Below are 20630 nucleotides of genomic sequence, written 5' to 3' on the forward strand. Positions count from 1 at the left end.
GTCGGATGAAAAATTATGTCAGTATTTTTATTGTCTGTTAAGGTGTTTCTACATCATTTTCTTTACAAAGCATACTTTGATACGATGTAAATTTATAAAAGATTCACACGGAAGTCACAAATCTCTACCGAGGAACGTGTATAAAACGGGAATTTGGATTTGAAAAATTCGCTAGGATGACCGTAAATCGTAATCGAGATGACCGTAACAGGATTAGCGATTCATAACAAGGCTGACCGTAATTGGTTAAAAGATGACCGTAAATTGTTAAGGATGACCGTAATTTATAAAGACTGACTAAATTTAAAAGGATTGCCGTCAATTGAAAGAAATATCCATATGTGTATACATTGTTTTTTTGTGGAGTTTGTCGCAATAGGGGCCCGGTTAGTTCTTTTTAACTATTTGACGTATTTTGAGTTTATATGAAAATGATAGTGAATAGTATAATCGATGTTGTGAGTAGTTTTTGTCGAGCCTGCAACTTTTGTTGCAGAAAGCACGACATAGGGATAGTGATGCGGCTACGGCGGCGTCGGCGTTAGCTAACTTCTTAAAAGCTTTTTATTTTAGAAGGTAGAAGACCTGTATGCTTCATACTTTGTATATAGATGCCTCATGTTACGAAGTTTCCGTCAGTCACATGTCCAATGTCCGTGACTTCATTTTCATGGTTCAGTGACTACTTGAAAAAAAAATTAAGATTTTTTTCTAATGTTGAATTCTCTTTAATTATTAGTAATTGGATAACTATATTTGGTATGTGCGTACCTTGCAAGGTCCTCATGCCCGTCAGACAGTTTTCACTTGACCTCGACCTCAATTCATGGATCAGTGAACAAGGTTAAGTTTTGGTGGTCAAGTCCATATATCAGATACTATAAGCAATAGGTCTAGTATATTCGGTGTATGGAAAGACTGTAAGGTGTACATGTCCAACTGGCAGGTGTTATCTGACCTTGACCTCATTTTCATGGTTTAGTGGTTATAGTTAAGTTTTTGTGTTTTGGTCTGTTTTTATTATACTATATGCAATAGGTCTTCTATATTGGTGTATGGAATGATTGTAAGGTTTACGTGTCTAGCTGACAGGTGTCAGCTGACCTTGACCTCATTTTCATGGTTCAGTGGTCAAAGTTAAGTTTTTGAGTTTTGGTCTATTTTTCTAATACTTTATGCATTAGGTCAACTATATTTGCATGGTGTATGGAAATATTTTTTGATCTATGTGTATGTTCAAAGGTTTTATTTGACCGTGACCTCATTTTCACTGCTTTGGTCTGTTTTTCTGAATTTATAAGCAATAAGTCAACTATATTTGTTGTATTTAAGAATTGTTAGCTGTACATGTCAGCCTGGCATGGTTCATCTGACCTTGACCTCATGTTCATGGTTCATTGATAAATGTTTTGTTTTCTTGGTTAATGTTGAGTTTATGTGACAGTTGTAATAAAGCTTTATATTTGGTCTATCAACATAATACCTATGATTAGTAAAGAAGGCGAGACATTTCAGCGTGTGCACTCTTGTGATTTAAATGGACACTATAGACAATAGACACCTGCAAACAGGTGATTTTAACTGTGTAACTGAGTGGACCGTATCAAATGAAACTCGTATGTCTGTTTATTTTGCTATCTTCTGCATATTTAAAAAAATGCAACTCAAAAACCAGGTAAGTTAGTTTTTTTTCTCAAACATAGACTTTATATAACTTTCACATATCTAAAGGTCCTGCCATGCTTTAAGGTTTATGTACCCTTCTGTAGCCATTTTTGTACGAATTTTTTAAACATCAAAACTACAGATATAATGAATAATAGATACAGTCTATTTTAAACATATACTATAGGGGAAAACTTGATGCAAAGCATTATTATTTACTGTTGCCTAGCATTTGAAAGAAAAGAGTACTTTGTGGCAAATAAACCAAGAATTTTATAGAAAATCAACAGCCTTTAATAAAAAGATTTTTGTTATAAAATTCAAAACATAGATTACTTACCTACTTTTCTATGATGTGCTAGTGTTTATTTTTTACAAAAAGTTCTAACCAACCTGTAAATTTCAAAATACCTCGTGCAGAGTAACTAAAGTCGAGCACACCCTAAAAGGTGTACTTGATTTGGTCCATATTTTTATTTGTTCTAACCAATAGCTACATTAATAAACTTGTTTTAAGGAAATCAATGCTAGCACTGCATGCAATAATCCTATATCTATCGGTTATCAAATTGCCAAATATGTTAGAACAAGAATAAAGGCTGTGGATTTTCTATAAAATTTCCATATTTTTAGCATTGAAGCAACACAAGGGTACATAATCCATCAGTTTGTCTGTTCTCTTAATAGATATTTGTGTGTAAAAACGGCCATATTTTTCAATTCATTCAGATGAACCTTAAACATTATGAATATCCGGTAATTGAGCCCATGTGTATGGTTTCAGAGGAGCAGAATAAAATCTTGATTTGTCTTGATATATATAAAAAAATAATTCTGGTTTCTGTTTATACAATTTACAAGGCTCCCCTTTAAAATTCGCTATTTATACAAGACCATTTTAGGAACTATTTTGCTCGAGCTCACTTTTACTAGTTTGGTCGGAGTATTTTAAAAACATGTTCTTCTAAATTTATATTTGGCTTATAACCTTTTCCTAACATCATTTTAAGTTTTGTGACTTCAACTCCGAAATGTACGGACCGATATGCAGTATGACATGTGTTTTCATCCAAAACTTTCTTCCTAAAACTAAATGTTTGTGGACCACCATGATTGTCTATAGTGTGTATTAAAATGCTTAAAAGACTGAAAATCCACTGGTCCGGCTCTGAATATACTGGTCCTGCACAAATGTCATGCATTTAACAAACACTTATATAAATGATAGATGTTTTATGTTTACTTTTATTTTCATGCTTTCTTTAATGTTTGAATGATTTTCCCTGCCTTTTGTTCCGATAGATTGTTTGTGCTTTTTTTTTAATGTGAATTATTTAAAAAAAAATTCCTGCAGTTTAACTCCTTCCAAAAACTGTTTTGAAGGATGCTCACCAGAGATATAAATAAATTATATCAATTGTTAAACTTAATGCCCCCGAAATCGATTTCACAGGTAAATTATTTTGTAAACAAACTTAACGGAGCAATCAGTAATTTTTATTGACAAACTTCAATGGTTGTTGAAACGATATAATATAAATGGCTGTACATCCATTGCCTTTTTGGCATTTTTAAAATGCTGTATTTATTATATAAAATTAATAGGAATCTCAGAAATAAAAAAATCTTTTGGCTTGTAGTTGGATGCTACATATGACGAACCATGTATTTGAAGCACGTCTTATTTTTGTCTACCTTTATGATAATGTTGTCTTATAAATACGTCTTACACCAACACGATTAATATCATTAATTATGTGATACAAACAAGGTAATGCAAATACGGATATTTCTTAGAAATGACGGTTATACTATGAAAGTTACGGTCATCCTTTATAAATTACGGTCATCCTTTCGAAATTACGGTCATCATTTTACCAATCACGGTCATCCTTATTATATGTTACGGTCATCTTGAAAATATTTTAAAGATGATTTACGGTCATCTAAGCGAATTTTTCAAATCCAATTTCCCGTTCTATACACGTTCCTCGGTAGAGATTTGTGACTTCCGTGTGAATCTTTTATAAATTTACATCGTACCAATGTATGCTTTGTAAAGAAAATGATGTAGAACACCTTAACAGACAATACAAATACTGACCTAATTTTTCGTCCGACATCTTGGGATGACCGTGAATGCAGTTACGGTCATCAGCTTTACCCCAGTGAATGTTTTGGTTTCTTGGTCTTTTTCGTTCTTTTAACAAGGCACTGACAGTTTGTTTTCGACTTGTGCGATTGGTTATCTCTACGGTATAAATAAAGGCAACAGTAGTATACCGCTGTTCAAAACTCATAAATCCATGGACAAAAAACAAAATCGGGGTAACAAACTAAAACCGAGGGAAACGCATTAAGTATAAGAGGAGAACAACGACATAACACCGAAACGTTACACACACAGAAACGGACCAAGCATCAGACAAAACACCAAGAGAATAACAAATATAACATGAAAACCAAATACATGAATTTGGGATAGACAAGTACCGTGCCACGTTTTATCTCAATATCTCAAAAATAAGAGAAAACAAACGACTCAACGTTAAAATGCAACACACACATAAACGAGAAATAATATAACAATGGCCATCTTCCTGACTTGATACAGGACACTTTTAAAGGGGAATAAAAGTGGTGGGTTGAACCTGGTTTTGTGGCATGCCAAACCTCGCACTTTAATGGCAAAGTTAAATATAACATTGAGATGACAACATAATATTACAGGACTACAATACAAATAAATAGGAGAACATATTAGACAAAGAAAAACATGATTAATAAATAACAAAAAGCATTAGGTTTAAAATTCAATACGCCAAAAACGTACCTTGTCCACACAAAAATCAACAGTGACGCCCAGATATAAAAGATCGAAAGTGAAAAAAGTACAAAGTTGTACAGCACTGAGGATCAAAAGTTGAAAAGGTTTCGCCAAATACGGCATTGTTTTTATGCCCTGGATAAGAACATTCTTATTATATAGAACAATTCATGCTATTGCAAACAGTAAATTTTATCAAATGTATATGAAAGAGTTAACATAAAGACACTGAAGTATTAACTAATTACAGAAAACTAAACCCGAATACATAACGCCAAGATATAAAAGATCGAAAGTGAAAAAAGTACAAAGTTGTACAGCACTGAAGATCAAAAGTTGAAAAGGTTTTGCCCAAATACGGCATTGTTTTTATGCCCGGGATAAGAACATCTATATTTTATAGAACAATTCATGCTATTGCAAACAGTAAATTTTAACAAATGAATATGAAAGAGATAGACATAATGAAACTGAAGTATTAACTAATTACAGAAAACTGAACCCGAATACATAATGCTATTAAAGTTTAACACAGAATAGACACATCCGAATCAGTCCAGGCGTTAACGTAATTAAAAAATGTGACGTCACATACGATGGCGAAACGGCACAAACGTTATGCCACATTTGAATTTATAATTTATGAAATTTAGAAACAGCATGACGTCACATATGAAAAACTATCAAAGTGAGATAGAATTAGGATTGATTTAAGATTATATTAGAACTAAATACTGATAATTCATTTCAACAAAATGCATATTGCAATACTTATTAAAAGCAATTAACTGTAATATATATATGTCCAGTTTGTTTTGAATCCAACTTCAAACGTAAATAATCGTTCAAAATTTAATATAATTAATAAAGGCGGTGATTAATTTTTCTATCCGTAACACCTAAATATAATAAAAAGACGACAACACATTTGTCAAAATCCGATGAGAAATACAAATATAACATTAAACATGTAAACTAAATACATGCATTTGGGATAAACAAGTACAGAAACACGTCTTAAAGTAATGCGAATTCACATTCAGTAAAACAGTCACAATCGTGAATTAGTCACGTTTGGTAATTAGAAGATTAGACGACATAATGACAAACCACAATCTACCATGTGGTAAAAATGTCCTTAGCTAGTTTGGTTAAAGAGACATCATATGGATCCACCAATTCGTGATGGTGTCCATAAAATTTACGGAGTGTCAATTTTAACCTGTCCTCCTCATAACTTTGTTGGAGCAGTTTCTGCGTAAGGAGCACACTCCTGTATATGAAGTCCGTATAGTGTGAACAAGCACGTGAATAACGTATCACGTACTTAGCTCTCTTCTACGACACGATTCAAGTATGTAAAACACATTAAGCATTATGTAATGATGATGATTATCAAATCAACACCTGATCATATGATAAACCTATCTTCTGAATTATCTATGCAGCCTACGTTTACCCAATGATAATCCCGTCATTCTGTTATTGTGCTGTTGTAATTTTTTTTATCTCCTTGTCTTTCAGTTTTGCTAATGTGCTTTTGCCTTTGTGTGCTTCTTTTTTACATATGTATTTATTTTCATAGTGATTAAGATTATAACACAATGTTGACTGTTGTACCCCTATTTTTTTCTTCTTTCTATTATGTCTGTTTACTTTGTTCACACATCGTTTTCAATATAGCGGAACTTTATGGAACTGTAATACAATTGAGAGGTTTAGCTAGGTATAAACTTATGTACCATATTCGACATAAGAAAATGCACTCAGCAAGTCTGGAAATGACTGTTTTTTCTATGATGAGTTTATTTGTTATCCATTCGTTTGATGCGTCTGAGCTATTGGTTTTGCCATTTGCTTATGAACTTTCCGGTCAGAATTTTCCCCTCAGAGTTCGGTATTTTTGTTACTTCACTTTTGTTTTTGTATCTAATGGACCAATATGATAGGTAATAAATAATTTGGGAAATGAAATTATTCTAAACCAGTTGCTGTTACGTTATTAACTATTTTGAAAAGACATATGTTGAAACTAAAGGGAGTTAGAAATGGGAGAATATAATTTGCATTACATTCAGAAATTAACGAGATGATGTATAACGAAAAGTGTATTCATTTTAAGCAAATTTAACAATTAATAATCTATACGACAACAATGGTTTTAACACATAATAAGTAGAAACTGATGACAACAAAACATATAGTATGTAACATTTCAAAATAGTGAAACATACAACAATTTATAATGATTATACATTACGAAACACTCATACACACTTATAAATATAATATTATGTCATCTCCAAAATTTGTAAAATCCCTGAGATAAAAGCTAACAATGCTGCAGCAATTGCTAATCCCATGGACCATCCGACGTCAAATCCTTTCTCGTCGAAAGTCGAACCGAAAATGGCAATTCCAATCACAATAAACATAACTGAAAAGAGACAAAAAAGATAGGCATCATTACCATACTAGTATCATAGATATAAAGAAAGCCATTACAACGCACACAGAACCTTTGAAGTCAGGATTGAGCTTCATCTATGGGCATTACATCTATCCTAGTATTAACCATATTAACCGTGTAAACAGTATTTTAAAAAAAACGTGTTTACAGTTGCTTCTTTTCTCATAAAATTAAATATCATGTTTCCAGAAGAAGAAGACAAGCCATGTAAATTTTTTAAACTATTCGTTTGATCGCGGTCAATATTTTGTTTCTGCGTAGATTTTCCGTTTTGACTTGAAACAATCTATTGCTTCGGTAAATGTTTTAGTGAAAATGAAAACATGCTTGGATCATGAAAAAGTTATAGCTGCACAATCATATCCTGTTATGATTCAGAATATTAAAATTACTTAAAAATACTAAATTTGTGAATAGTTAATATCATAAGTAATTAAGATGTAACACACAGAGAAATGATATACAATTACCTGCTAGAAATGTAAAGAAAATCATTCCATAGAGTGCCTTCCGTACTTTACATGATGGTACACAGAAGTATAATAACAGGACCAGTAAAGCCAAAACAAGACTTATCAATCCAAGACATTCCATTGCCTGTGTTGCTCTATACCAGTCTGAAAAATATAATTTTCAAGAAAAAAATAGATAAACATGTTGGTTTGAAAAATAAGACTTGTGAATAAAATACAAACTTTTTGAGGCATCAAACTATTTTGTATATTAAAGCCTCACTATATTGATTATGGTATTCGCATCGCGTTCCTTTCCTCTGTATTCATAACTCCCGTCATTGTGTGATAGTGCTTTTGTATATTTTTGTATTCTTGTCTTTCATTTTTGCTAATGTGCCTTTTTGTGCTTTGTTTCATGTTTGTATGTTTTTATAGAGATTAAGATTATAACACAATGTTGACTGCTGTTCCCTCCTTTATTTGACATTTTTACCAATTTTGTCTGATTGTTGTCAATTTGATGCGACTGTCATACAAGTAAGAGATTTAGCTAGCTATAAAACCAGGTTAAATCCACCATTTTTTAAATCAGGAAATACCTGTACCAAGTCAGGAATATGAAAGTTTTTATCCATTCGTTTGTTGAGTTAGATTAGGGACTATCCGTTTTGAACTTTACTCGGAGGTATGTATTTTTGTGATTTTACTTTTCAAAGGAAAAGCATAGATGACTCTCTAACTTGTATTTACATTTTTTGGGTCTCATTACCATAATCAGAATCTAAGCTTACAACAAATGACCCGGAATCACTTCATGCTCACTTTATTGAGCCATTCTACTGTGCACATCCATGTATTTTTGTGTTTCTGGACACTATTTTAAATAATAGACAACCACATACACCAAACTAAGAGGGCTTGATACAGCAGCAGTAGTGCGCAGAAGTGAAAAAGAGAAAACAGATTATTTGATGGAGCAATTAAGAAAATATCAGGATGGAGAAGTTAACAGACTGTCGTCTCTAAAAGCAATTGGCTTCAAGTTTTCGGCACGTACCAACATGTAAAATCATGTATTATCAGTACTTTTCCTTTTTAAGAATTTTATATGTATATATTTCTAGGATTAAGTGCTTGTGCATAATAAAACGGATAAAAGTATTATTATCTGTATTTCACCTGAGTTTACCTGTCAAAAAATATCGCGCAAATGTAATGATTTTTGCGCGCAAATGTAATGATAATGCACGCAAACGTAATGCACCGAAATAAGGTGATGTGGTTTGATTGCTAATGAGACAAATATTCACCCGAGATCAAAGGACATAACTGTAATAAACTATAGATAACTGTTCTGAATTCAACAGTGAGCAAAACCAATTAAGACTAGAAAACAATTTAAACCTTTTATAACTGTATAAATTATCAAGGTTTAATCATTTATCGAACTAAGTCGGGTTTTAAATAATCGGTATTACAATAAATCGATTAAAATTTTTGTTACGAACTATCTAATAAAACAAGGGGTTAGATATGTTTTTGTTTTGGACACTTACATACCTGTAGTTGTTGCCGACAAAGGTGTTTCATCACTGCTTAAAAGCATTCCACTAAGTCTATATTCCTCAGTGGATTTAACCCATGGATAATATCTTGTATATTTCCAAAGTCCATACATTCTCACTCCTTTATCTTCGTATGTCTTTTTAACCCATACTGCTGATGAAAACCCAACCAGAAAAAGCACAACAGATATAGCCAAACAAAACAAGGAAATAATTATATAAGCTGAAGCTTCTTTCCATCTTTTTGCAACCACCATTTTGTCAGAATATTTCTTTAAGCGCTTAAGTTCTTTCGAGAGTTCTTTGCCCAACGAAAGTTAACGGATTGTTTATAATTAAACAAAATAGACAGAAAATAGCATCATAACAACTAAATGAATCGCATACTTTTCTCCTATCTATAGATGTGCAACCTAAAAATAAAGATCTGCGGTAACAACCAATTACCATAACAACGATCAGCTAAAGATGTTTTTATCTGTTTAATAAGTTACTTTTGAATAATACAATGAATGAAAATTGAATAAATGTTTTAGACAAGATATCTCTGAAGAACAATTGGAATAGCTTTGTATGTCCAATTAATTACTTATTACCGGCTGATAACAGGTACATATGTTTACACATCGTTTTGAAGTGCTTACTAAGAAAACAATTGAAGCAATTTCTTGATTGATAAGGATTACAGGTGATTGCTACAAGTTCAAGACAGGTCAATCTCATTTCAATAAGAAAAACTCTTTTTATTTCTATGTATGAAAAACGCAATTAGTATAATTGAAAAAACAGCACTTGCATGTCTGCACGGTTATGAGTATATTAAAGTCATGTCAATTCTATAGTATTGTTAGGAGAATAAGTTATTTAACGTTCCTATTTCCCCTATTTAACTTGTTAAAGACAAAACATATAATATAACATCTCAAGGGCATACTGTGAAACAAGATACGGTAATGTGGTATATAGTACTAGTACATGATACGTAATAATGGTACCATCTGGTGTATTGTGGTATATCTTGGTATGCATGATTGTTGAAAAGAATATTAACTTTGATAATTTTGAGTGAGGTTATTCAAATTATTCTCAAACTAAAGTATGCTCATGTAAAGATGAAATTTTGTGTCCGTAAATAAAGGCAACAGTAGTATACCATGTATACCGCTGTTCAAAACTCGTAAATCTATGGACAAATAGCAAAATAGGGGTAACAACTTAAAACCGAGGGAAAAAGGGAATGCTGTAAAAATTGGCATTTGGCGGTGGTGTGATATGTGCACGGTTTTGTATAACGGTTTGTTACGAGTACAATGTGCAGTATACACAAATGGGAATTATGATACGTTACGGTTGTATGATTACACCATTGCATAATTTCATATTGTTTAAATTATGGATTTTATTTTTCCTATAGTGATTGAAGATTTTCTAAAACGATGTTTGTTATTTGCTATGTTTAATTAAGATAGAAATATACAAGTGTAAATTCATCTGCAAAAGTAGGCGTTGACATACATTTATTTACAGTTATTTATATTGAAAATTTTAGACAAAATGAACAATAAAGATATCTTAGATAAAACAAATATTTGATGATGAAATAAACAAATGATCGCATGCATAAGCGTATATTATCATCAAAAATTTAAAAGCGCAAACTAAATGAAAGTTGAATGATTACAATTTTGGTGATGCAGTGAATGTTTTGTTGTACTCGTTCAATGTCTTCGACAATCTTTCCAATTCAATCATGCATCAGTAACAGTGCAATACTATATCATATTTGACATATAGTATAAGCTTTGTACATTGTTGAAGCCCGTACGGTGACCAAAAATCTGTTAACTTGTCGTCTGTGTCATTTTGTCTCTTGTGGAGAGTTGTCTCACTTGTAATCATATCACATATTATATAGATGTATTATCAAAGTTGTTGGTTGTGCATTTGAAAATATATATCGTTGAGAAAAAAAATGTTTTTGTTAAAAAAAAAGGGAGCAACTATGTCATCTTTATAGCTTATGATCATATCGTCATATTTGCTAGGTGAGCCATTGTCCGCACTTGGCGTCGTCCACCGTCTAGCTGTCATCGTCGTGGTCTTTTTTCTTTAAAAATCGTCTTTGAATCTCCATGGTCAATATCAAACTTAATTAAACTGAATGATACTTTAAAAGGTATCTATCGTAGGAAAATTGTGGTTCATTTTATGCCAATCAAACAAAATTAGCATCATAGCCAAAATAGAAGCAAGGATGAACTACATGTTATTCGATTATCTTAAAAACTGCTATTAATAAAGAATCCGACAGCGGTCAAATAATAAAATCTACTTACAATATTACAAGTTTTACAATTTCTACAAAATTATAAGTTGACTCCTTATTTGAAGTATTATCTTTAAAAAACGATTAGCGACTTATTTTCATGTCAGTATTGTAAACAACAATTATTAATCAACAATGCAGATAATCTACAAAATGCAAATATATAAAAACAGAACAGAAAACAAACAGAAAAAGAGATCAGCAATGCAAAAAATTGATCTTATTTTCAAAATCCTTTACGACTCCTTACAAGTGTTTCCTCCCTGATAATAATTGGGGAAAGTGAAAAATATTTTTACCACTGTCAGGTGTTCTGAAGATGAAAACATGTTATCCTTATCTTCATGGAATTTAAGCCTTAGCCAATGCGGCTTTGTTGATTGATTGAATGTGGGAAAACAAAGTATATTTAGGATGCCATAAGGATAATCCAATTAACAATTTGGTTTGAAACTGTTTCATTCATTGCAAATAATTTTTTAAACGCAAAGTTATGACGACGATAGACAAGTGATAGCAAAGTTCCGCTTCCTCATAGGGCTGGGTGAAAAAAGGAGACATAGTTACTTTGTGTCATCATTATCATGTATTCATCAACAATTTCATATAATTCACTGAATAACTTTTATTGTGAATTATAATATTCTACTTCTAATTGCATTTAATAGTATTTGTTCAGTTTAATTGCAAAAACATGCAACATTTGCTAATAAATGACAATACATCTATGTCAAACAGGATATGATATGTTACAATTACTATTCTTATTTTGCAATGCGAAGTTGGTTGATGATACATAGCTGAATGCTTTAAAACTTTCACTACACACCCAGATTGTAATCATTAGACATTTAAACCATCTTTTGGTTTTTTTAAGAATGGCCGACGGCAAATTAATGCTGGTAAATTATATGTTTCGTAGTAAATTCAAATCTTATATGTGTCTTAATTGCTCATAATACGATTACAACAGTGAAACAAATGCCATACTGTTTGTGCTGTCAACGCCTGTTTGTGCTGACAAATTTACATTTGAGGATCAGTATCGGGATATATATTGGTAAAATTAAATTTCTATTCAGAATTTTCAAAATACACATGGAAAAATTATGCTTCAAACCAAAAATCATACAATTACTGTACCGTACCTTCAAACCATTATGATTAATGCATACCATGGCACGGGGATACAATACCACAATCAATACTATACCGTCCATGTGTATAGGTGTGTCCATCATTATTTTTTTTTCATAAATTGTTCAAATAAGTTAACAATCTGCGAGGAGTATGCGGTCGGGATAATAAGCAAACGAATAAGTTTCAACTGCCTGTTCCAAATCAAGAATATGACAGTTGTTATCCATTCGTTTGATGTTTTTGAGCTTTTGATTTTGTCACATGATATGGGACTTTCGGTTTCGTATTTTCATCTGAGTTAAGTATTACTTTTTTCTCAATCTCAAGAAGCTGTCAAATTATTCAGAAGTAATTTATACTGTATACAGTCAATTGACAAGGGTCTAAGCTCAATTTACTATTTTTAAAACACAACAGTTGCTATAAATAATTCAATGTGTATGTATTAACGAATTTAGGAAAAAAAGTCACAGGAAAAAAAGTCACGGAAAAAAAGTCACAGGAAAAAAAGTCACAATATATATTTTTTGCATGAAATAGTCATAGGATCTGCACATGCATATATTAACAGGAGAAACATTCCCAATTTGTATTTTTTTTATGGAAATGGTCATAAGGCCGCAAATATATATGAATATATTGGGAAACATTCCCAATAGATATTTGTTTGGAAATAGACATTTTTTAATTCATTTTATACGACTAGCTTTGGAAATTTAGATATAAATTGCAAATCATTTAAATGGAACATGTACATGATGATGCTGGTGTACTAGATTGATACATGTTTTCAAGGATTTGTTGTAATTATTTTTGTTTTATATCTCTTAGAGATGTGAGTTTAACAGCAACAATTTCATTCAATTTGAATACAAGTTAGAAGTTCAGTAAATAACTTGACCATATGTTTTTTTTTTACTTTTATAAAGATAAGTATTCCTTAATTTAGTGTTAAACAAACAACTCATTGTCATTAATAATAGCTTAGTATTTGTATACATATATATCTAGGGACTGTTGATATTGATGTGTGGCTTCTTATGGCACCTCCCCCTTTGTAGACCTTTCATTTCCTGTCTTCGTAGGAAGCCATATCAATGAAATACAACTTATGCTCAATATTAAATAAAAAGACACAACCAGTTTTCCCTGTTTGTTAAAAAGTCAATTTTGAAAAAAAGAGCATTATTTATTCTAATACACTTTTATTAGTATATATATAATTCCTTTATAGTTTTTAAAAATTTACCACTGACATAACTAAAAGAGGTAATCTGATACAAATATATTATGACTTTTTTTCAATGCATTCAAAAACTCCAGTTTAATTATTTATTGCCATGTACATAGTGACCTTTTCACATGCATTCCAACATTATTTCGGACACATAAGTAGACTTAAACAAATTGTGACTTTTTTCCTGTGACTTTTTTTCTTGTGACTTTTTTTCCTGTGACTTTTTTTCCTAGGGATATTGTGACTTTTTATCCTGTGACTTTTTTTCCGTTTACCGTATTAACATATGAACATTAAAATATATGAAGTAAACGCATTATCAACATGAACCGGTGAAATTTTTAGTGGAACAGCAAACAAAAACACAAATTACATCGTGATCAAACTCAAGTTAAACATTATCATAAACAAACTGTTCTTCCAGGTATATAATCAATTAAACAGGGTATTACAGATCTGCCGTCACAATATGCTCCTATATGACGTAAATCCTGCTATGATATGATTTAAGACAGGTTCCTGAATTGTGACAGATCGATAAACATGCGTCAGGATGTATGAAAATAGTTTTCTAAGTACTCACATCTTTTAACATTTTTATCAATGGAATACCAAGAATGTATGTATAAATCATCGAAAATGAAGGTACAAGCAATTCAGTATTAACGATGCTGCATCGAAAAAATTGAATGATCAGTTACATAAAAAAATGTCTGTACCAAATCACGAATATGACAGATGTTATCCATTTGTTTGATGTGCTTGAGGTTTCGGTATAGCCATTTTATTTGGGACTTTCCGTTTCGAATTTTCCTCAGAGTTCGGTATTATTCATATTTTAATTTTTATAGCTCGAAGGACTCAATCATATCTGCTTATATTATTACTTACACCGTATTTTGGAAAGTCTAAAACGCTGACACGCATTCAACCTAAAGTGTCTGTGTAATTGTCATGCATAAACACTTTATTTAACTGAATGATAGAAAAGATATTAGTGCCACGGCAACCCTGCTTTTGTGATGGTGGAGGGGGACGGGGCCAGGGAAGTCTATTTTTTCAAAAGTTTTCACAATCTGTTTATCATTGAGGAACAAGCTTTTTTAATGAAAAAAATGTTTTCCCGCTCAATTCAAATGGAAACACATTTTTGTAAAGAAAAAAATAGAACCAAACAATTTATAAAAAATAAAATGTTCCCACAAAAGCAGAATGGTTGATGTTCACTTCATTCTTACCCTCGTTCATTATCTCTGACCATGTTGTATAAGTACATCTGTCGCGATCACAATCCCTTTCCTTAAACAGTCCATAATCATACGAGGTCCCTACTCCTGACGTTTTCATCCACGAGACCGTAAACAGTCCAATAATAAAGAGAATTAAAGAGCAACATAAAGTAACCAAGGACAGAATCAAAAGTATCAATGATTTTCCACATCCGTCCATGTTTCTTGTCAACGTGGAGACATATGCAGCTTTGGTGTAAATATAGGTTTCAAAGAGGAATGTACTAAGCATACGCCCTCGTAGAGGAGGAGAAAAAGGGAGTATATTTTTCTTCTAAGTTTTAAAATGGAATTCACGATTTAAATTTGGTCTCTTAAAATTGATAGAAAGATTATGCAGATTGAATTAGAATAACTTAAAAAGAATAAAAAGAATAAGAAATACACAAGATGAAGTGTAATTAGAGGCAACTGAGGCTGAATGTACTTGTCAAATAATTCTCACATAGCATAAAATGATGTATAGACTTGTAACTGTCATATAATGTACCGAGTTCTTTGATTACATGCATTGTTCACATGATCTTTCTGCATTTATTTATTTCTGAACAGTTGGAAGCAACTGTTAAACGCGGATTTATTCATAATGATGGAAACAGATGCACTTGTTTTAATACATTAAACTTGGTCTAACGTTTTATGATAATAGTTTCAAATAATTTGTTTTAGTTTACTCTTTTCATATTAAAGATGTCGGGGTTTTCAGATTTATGTAAATCAATCAATTAACAGCTTAATTTACGAGTTGCTTTTTTTAATTTATTTTTTGAAACTTAAAATAGAAATATCAATCCTCAATTAATGATATATCTTCATATTTCAACTATGTAATCCATCCTTCTTATGTTTGTTACCAATTTAACGTGCTTGGATAACTGAACCAAACACAGTTTGCATTTTTTCGATAAAAGGATTGACAACTGATAAAGAAATTATTTATGTTACAAAAAAAGGAAGTAAGCATTCCTGAATTAAAAAAGTATGACTGAAGTTCTTTTAATAGTATTATTTCAAGTCTGAATGTAAGATTGATGTTTAAATTATCCTCTTGGGAATGTATATGCGTTCTATGTGTAAATTGTGTTGATTTGTTTTTGTTTTTGCAGATTTGGATTTGCCAATTTTGTACCAACAGTTTATTTTAGGAACCTTTAAATGTGTATCTAGAATATGCAGTTTAAAATCATTGTGATAAAATATCAGTTTTTAATCCTATTCTGTGTACATGAAAATTTTAAGGAAATATATATATGTTTGTTTTCTATTCACACAAAAAAAAGCTCTTTTATATCATTTTCTTGGATAGTTATGTAAAACAAAATTTTGATTATCTCTTACTGTGAAAAACTAATGCTTTTCTACCTCAGGAATAGATTACCTTAGTTGTATTTGGCAAAACTTTAGGAAGTTTTGGTCTTCAATGCTCTTCAACATCGTACTTTATTTGGCCTTTAAAACATTTGATGATTCGAGCGTCACTGGTGGGTCTTTTGTAGACGAAAAGCGCGTCTGGCGTAAATATATTTTTTTTATCCTGGTATATATAATGAGTTTATAAGATAACTATGACAAATAAGGGCCAATTAAAATTAGACGCACCACTACTTTTCCGATATTCATTATCGAAGCAACACTAGTTTACCGATACCTACATTGAATGCAACACTATTTTACTGATAATTATTTTGGAGGCAATCCTAGTTTACCTTTATTTATATTGCACTCAACATTCGTTTACATATATTTATATTAGAGGTGACGCTAGTTTACCTTTATTTATATTGGACTCAACATTCGTTTACATATATTTATATAAAAGGTGTACTAGTTTACCGATATTTATTTTGGAGGCAATCCTAGTTCGCCTTTATTTATATTGGACTCAACATTCGTTTACATATATTTATATAAGGGGTGATACTAATTTACCTGATGAAGGTAAATCCAGAAAAGCGCTTCGGACGCAAGAAATTAATAACGTGTTGTTTTCAATATTTTACCGATATTTATTTTTGAGGCAATCCTAGTCCGCCTTTATTTATATTGGACTCAACATTCGTTTACATATATTTATATTAGAGGTGACACTAGTTTACCGATATTTATTTTGGAGGCAATCCTAGCTCACCTTTATTTATATTGAACTCAACATTCGTTTACATATATTTATATTTGAGGCGACACTTATTAACCGATATTTATTTTGGAGGCAATCCTAGTTCACCTTTATTTATATTGGACTCAACATTCGTTTACATATATTTATATTAGAGGTGACACTAATTTACCGATATTTATTTTTGAGGCAATCCCATTTCACCTTTATTTATATTGGACTCAACATTCGTTTACATATATTTATATTAGAGGTGACACTAATTTACCGATATTTATTTTTGAGGCAATCCCAGTTCACCTTTATTTATATTGGACTCAACATTCGTTTACATATATTTATAATAGAGGTGACACTAGTTTACCGATATTTAGATAGAGAAATCAGTCCCTAGACCATTTCTGAATTAGAGGCATTAGTAGTTTACCAATATTCGAATCTTGTAAATCAAATTAAAAAGTAAAAACACAAAAATACCGAACTCCGAGGAAAATTCAAAAAGGAAAATCAAAAATCAAAAATCAAAATAAAATATACATATCAAGATGAAAAACAAAACATAAGAAACTAGACTCAACTTGTGTATCCACATGTTTACCTTCGGTAAAAGAATATCACATAATAAATCTGCTGTTTGTTATATATAAAGGCAGCATAAACAGCAGACCTTGATAGACTCTTGATAAATTTCACTATCATAAAAATTGTAAATAAAGGGAGAAGAAATCAAAAGGCAATGAAAAATAATAATCCAAAGAAAACCCATCAAAAGAACAAACAGACAACAGTCCACAAACCAATACACAAGAAAATAAGATAAAGCAACATAAACTCCTTTAGAAACCAGTGTTTAATTCGGGTGCTTTGGAATAGACGTTTTTGTTCAATAATATATTCTTATGTTCATGGTTAGCAAAATTCTGGTGATAAATCACAAAAGGGGCTGATTAAATCGGTACAAAGAGAATTGTTTTGTGGCTGAAACGCCGTCAAATCATGATACAACATGCAAGCCCTGTGATATCAAACCAACTAAAAGAGATGTACTCTACATGGAGGTGCTGCTAGAACTAGTCTTTATTGAATGTGAGTGTTCACAAACAGATATTTGGAATCATACATTGTCATCAAGTTTAGATCTCATTTGACCCTGTTAGCAATTTTTAGATCTATGTCAAGCCAAGAAGCAGTCTTAATTGGATATATGGTATTCTCTATCTCATCAAGTAAAATTTGGAGCTATTGTTCATTCAAGAGCGATATTGCAACTTTAAGTATTAGGTTTAATGGACTTTGAAAAGCGATGAATCTGAAAACACATTATTCAGTATCAAATGTTCATATGAAGCCATCTGAAAGCAGAAAACTGTGATCTGTAGTACCCATAAAATGCGACGGAAATCAAATTTAGCATATTTGTCACAGGTTAAGGTTCTCAATAATAAATGCTAGCACTAACTTCTGAATTTACAGTAAATGTTGGCATACACAAACATGACTATTATATTTTATTTTCTGTACTTGTTTTATTTCCATTTTGTTTTCAATAAATACATATATAAATATATAAAGAAACATAAAAGTGATCAACACTGGCTAAAATTAATTGTATAAAATCTACAGTACACTATTACTTTTCATTTGTTTATTAACATGCACCAACTTTTTTTCTGAAACAACACATTGAAAAAAATTAATAAAAAATTTCAAAACATTGTAAGTGTATCACTTAATTTCATCTGGATAATGAGCACCAAAATAAAATAGTTCCTAATAAACAGAAGGAAAACAACTGAATTATTTGTAGATCTACTATTAATAACAATATCACAAAGTAACAGATCTAAATCACATGTTTTGCCCTCTTATTACATTTACAGAAAAGCAGAAAAACTAATTTTTACAACAGCATGTCCTTCAGTACCCTTTTCCACATTAAAATCTGCAATTTCTAAAGTTTTTGTTTACTATTTTGTTTGATTATGCTATCATACAAAACAAAGCAATTTTTATAATACAATATTTCATAATTAATTCAAAACTATGAAAACTATCCATTGGTTTGAGCTGATCACAATGCTAGAAACAATGCAAAATTTAAACTAAGCAAAACCCTAAATCTCTGTCCTTCAGTACCCTTTTCCACATTAAAATCTGCAATTTCTAAAGTTTTTGTTTACTATTTTGTTTGATTATGCTATCATACAAAACAAAGCAATTTTTATAATACAATATTTCATAATTAATTCAAAACTATGAAAACTATCCATTGGTTTGAGCTGATCACAATGCTAGAAACAATGCAAAATTTAAACTAAGCAAAACCCTAAATCTCTGTATGATATAAATATTTGAGGTTTTTATTTGACAGATGACCCTATAATATTTTAAAATAAAACAATGAGTTTACCATAAATTCAGACATTGATTTCCCTTGACCAAATAACTTAGAAAATGTTGGTCCAGTAGGTGAGTGCTTTTAAAATGTAAGGGCTTCAACCACATACTGAAACTTACTGTACAGGTGGATGGACAAATAAGGGTTCTTGTGTCTTTACACTTTCATGGTAGTGCAAAAAAAATACAACCAAGCAAAATGTACCATATGGATTTTATAATCCTTTACCAGAAAATGATAGTATCCCGACAAAAAACATCTTATAACATATTCAATTAAGATAAAACACACATCAAATCTACCCATATGAGGTCTAATTTTATTTGAATTGTAACAGACAAAGTATTGCTTAAGAAATGTCATGAAATGGATCTTAAACACGAAAATTCAAATGATATCTAAACATAATGAAAATGGCAAGTCTTTGTTGCTCTTAATTTAGTGGATTATTGCTCTCAAATATTACTCAAATATTACTCCCTGAAAACAAGACATTATACAAAGGTTGGATTTAAGGTGTATGTGTAAACAAGAGTGCACACGCTGAAATGTCTCGCCTTCTTTACTTATCATAGATATAAAAATATGTTGATAGACCAAATATAAAGCTTTATTACAACTCTCACATAAACTCAACATTAAAAAAGAAAACAAAACATCGATCAATGAACCATGAAAATGAGGTCAAGGTCAGATGAACCATGCCAGGCTGACATATACAGCTAACAATTCTTCAATACAAAAAATAAAGTTGACTTATTGCTTATGAATTCAGAAAAACAGACCAAAACACAAGAACTTAACACTGAACAATAAGCCGTGAAGATGAGGTCAAGGTCAAATAAAACCTGCGTAACAGACATATAGATCATTAATCATTTCCATACACCAAATATAGTTGACCTAATGCATAAAGTATTAGAAAAATAGACTAAAACTCAAAAACTTAACTTTGACCACTGAACCATGAAAATGAGGTCAAGGTCAGATGAAACCTGTCAGCTAGACATGTACACCTTAAAATCATTCCATACACCAAATATAGTAGACCTATTGCATATAGTATAAGAAAAACAGACCAAAGCACAAAAACTTAACTATAACCACTGAACCATGAAAATGAGGTCAAGGTCAGATGACAC

The 20630-nt window shown here is 31.2% G+C and overlaps 1 protein-coding gene across 2 annotated transcripts; it reads right to left on the reverse strand.

Moving 5' to 3' along the window:
• Positions 1-6587: 6587 nt before the first annotated feature.
• On the reverse strand, positions 6588-15174 carry LOC134709641 (uncharacterized). Of its 2 annotated transcripts, XM_063569792.1 has the most exons (4): positions 14924-15168; positions 8978-9395; positions 7433-7579; positions 6588-6929 (listed from the first exon to the last, which is right to left on the reverse strand). In XM_063569792.1, exons 2-4 carry the CDS (start codon positions 9237-9239, stop codon positions 6784-6786), a joined length of 555 nt encoding a protein of 184 aa, XP_063425862.1. In that variant the 5' UTR covers positions 9240-9395; positions 14924-15168; the 3' UTR covers positions 6588-6783. The 2 variants fall into 2 exon arrangements, with proteins under 2 accessions (XP_063425862.1, XP_063425863.1); XM_063569793.1 differs by lacking the exon at positions 8978-9395 and having other exon boundaries at positions 14924-15174.
• Between the last annotated feature and the right edge of the window lie 5456 nt (positions 15175-20630).

This window comes from Mytilus trossulus, chromosome 3 (assembly GCF_036588685.1).
Source record: "Mytilus trossulus isolate FHL-02 chromosome 3, PNRI_Mtr1.1.1.hap1, whole genome shotgun sequence".
Classification (NCBI taxonomy): domain Eukaryota; kingdom Metazoa; phylum Mollusca; class Bivalvia; order Mytilida; family Mytilidae; genus Mytilus; species Mytilus trossulus.

What these genes read in the sequence shown, in the direction of transcription:
- LOC134709641 (XM_063569792.1), bottom strand. Translation starts at nt 9,239, where the DNA reads ATGGTGGTTGCAAAAAGATGGAAAGAAGCTTCAGCTTATATAATTATT. An exon ending in TTTGTCGGCAACAACTACAG is followed by an intron (nt 7,580 to 8,977) that starts GTATGTAAGTGT and finishes TATATTTTTCAG; the next exon opens with ACTGGTATAGAGCAACACAG. An exon ending in TTTCTTTACATTTCTAGCAG is followed by an intron (nt 6,930 to 7,432) that starts GTAATTGTATAT and finishes GTCTCTTTTCAG; the next exon opens with TTATGTTTATTGTGATTGGA.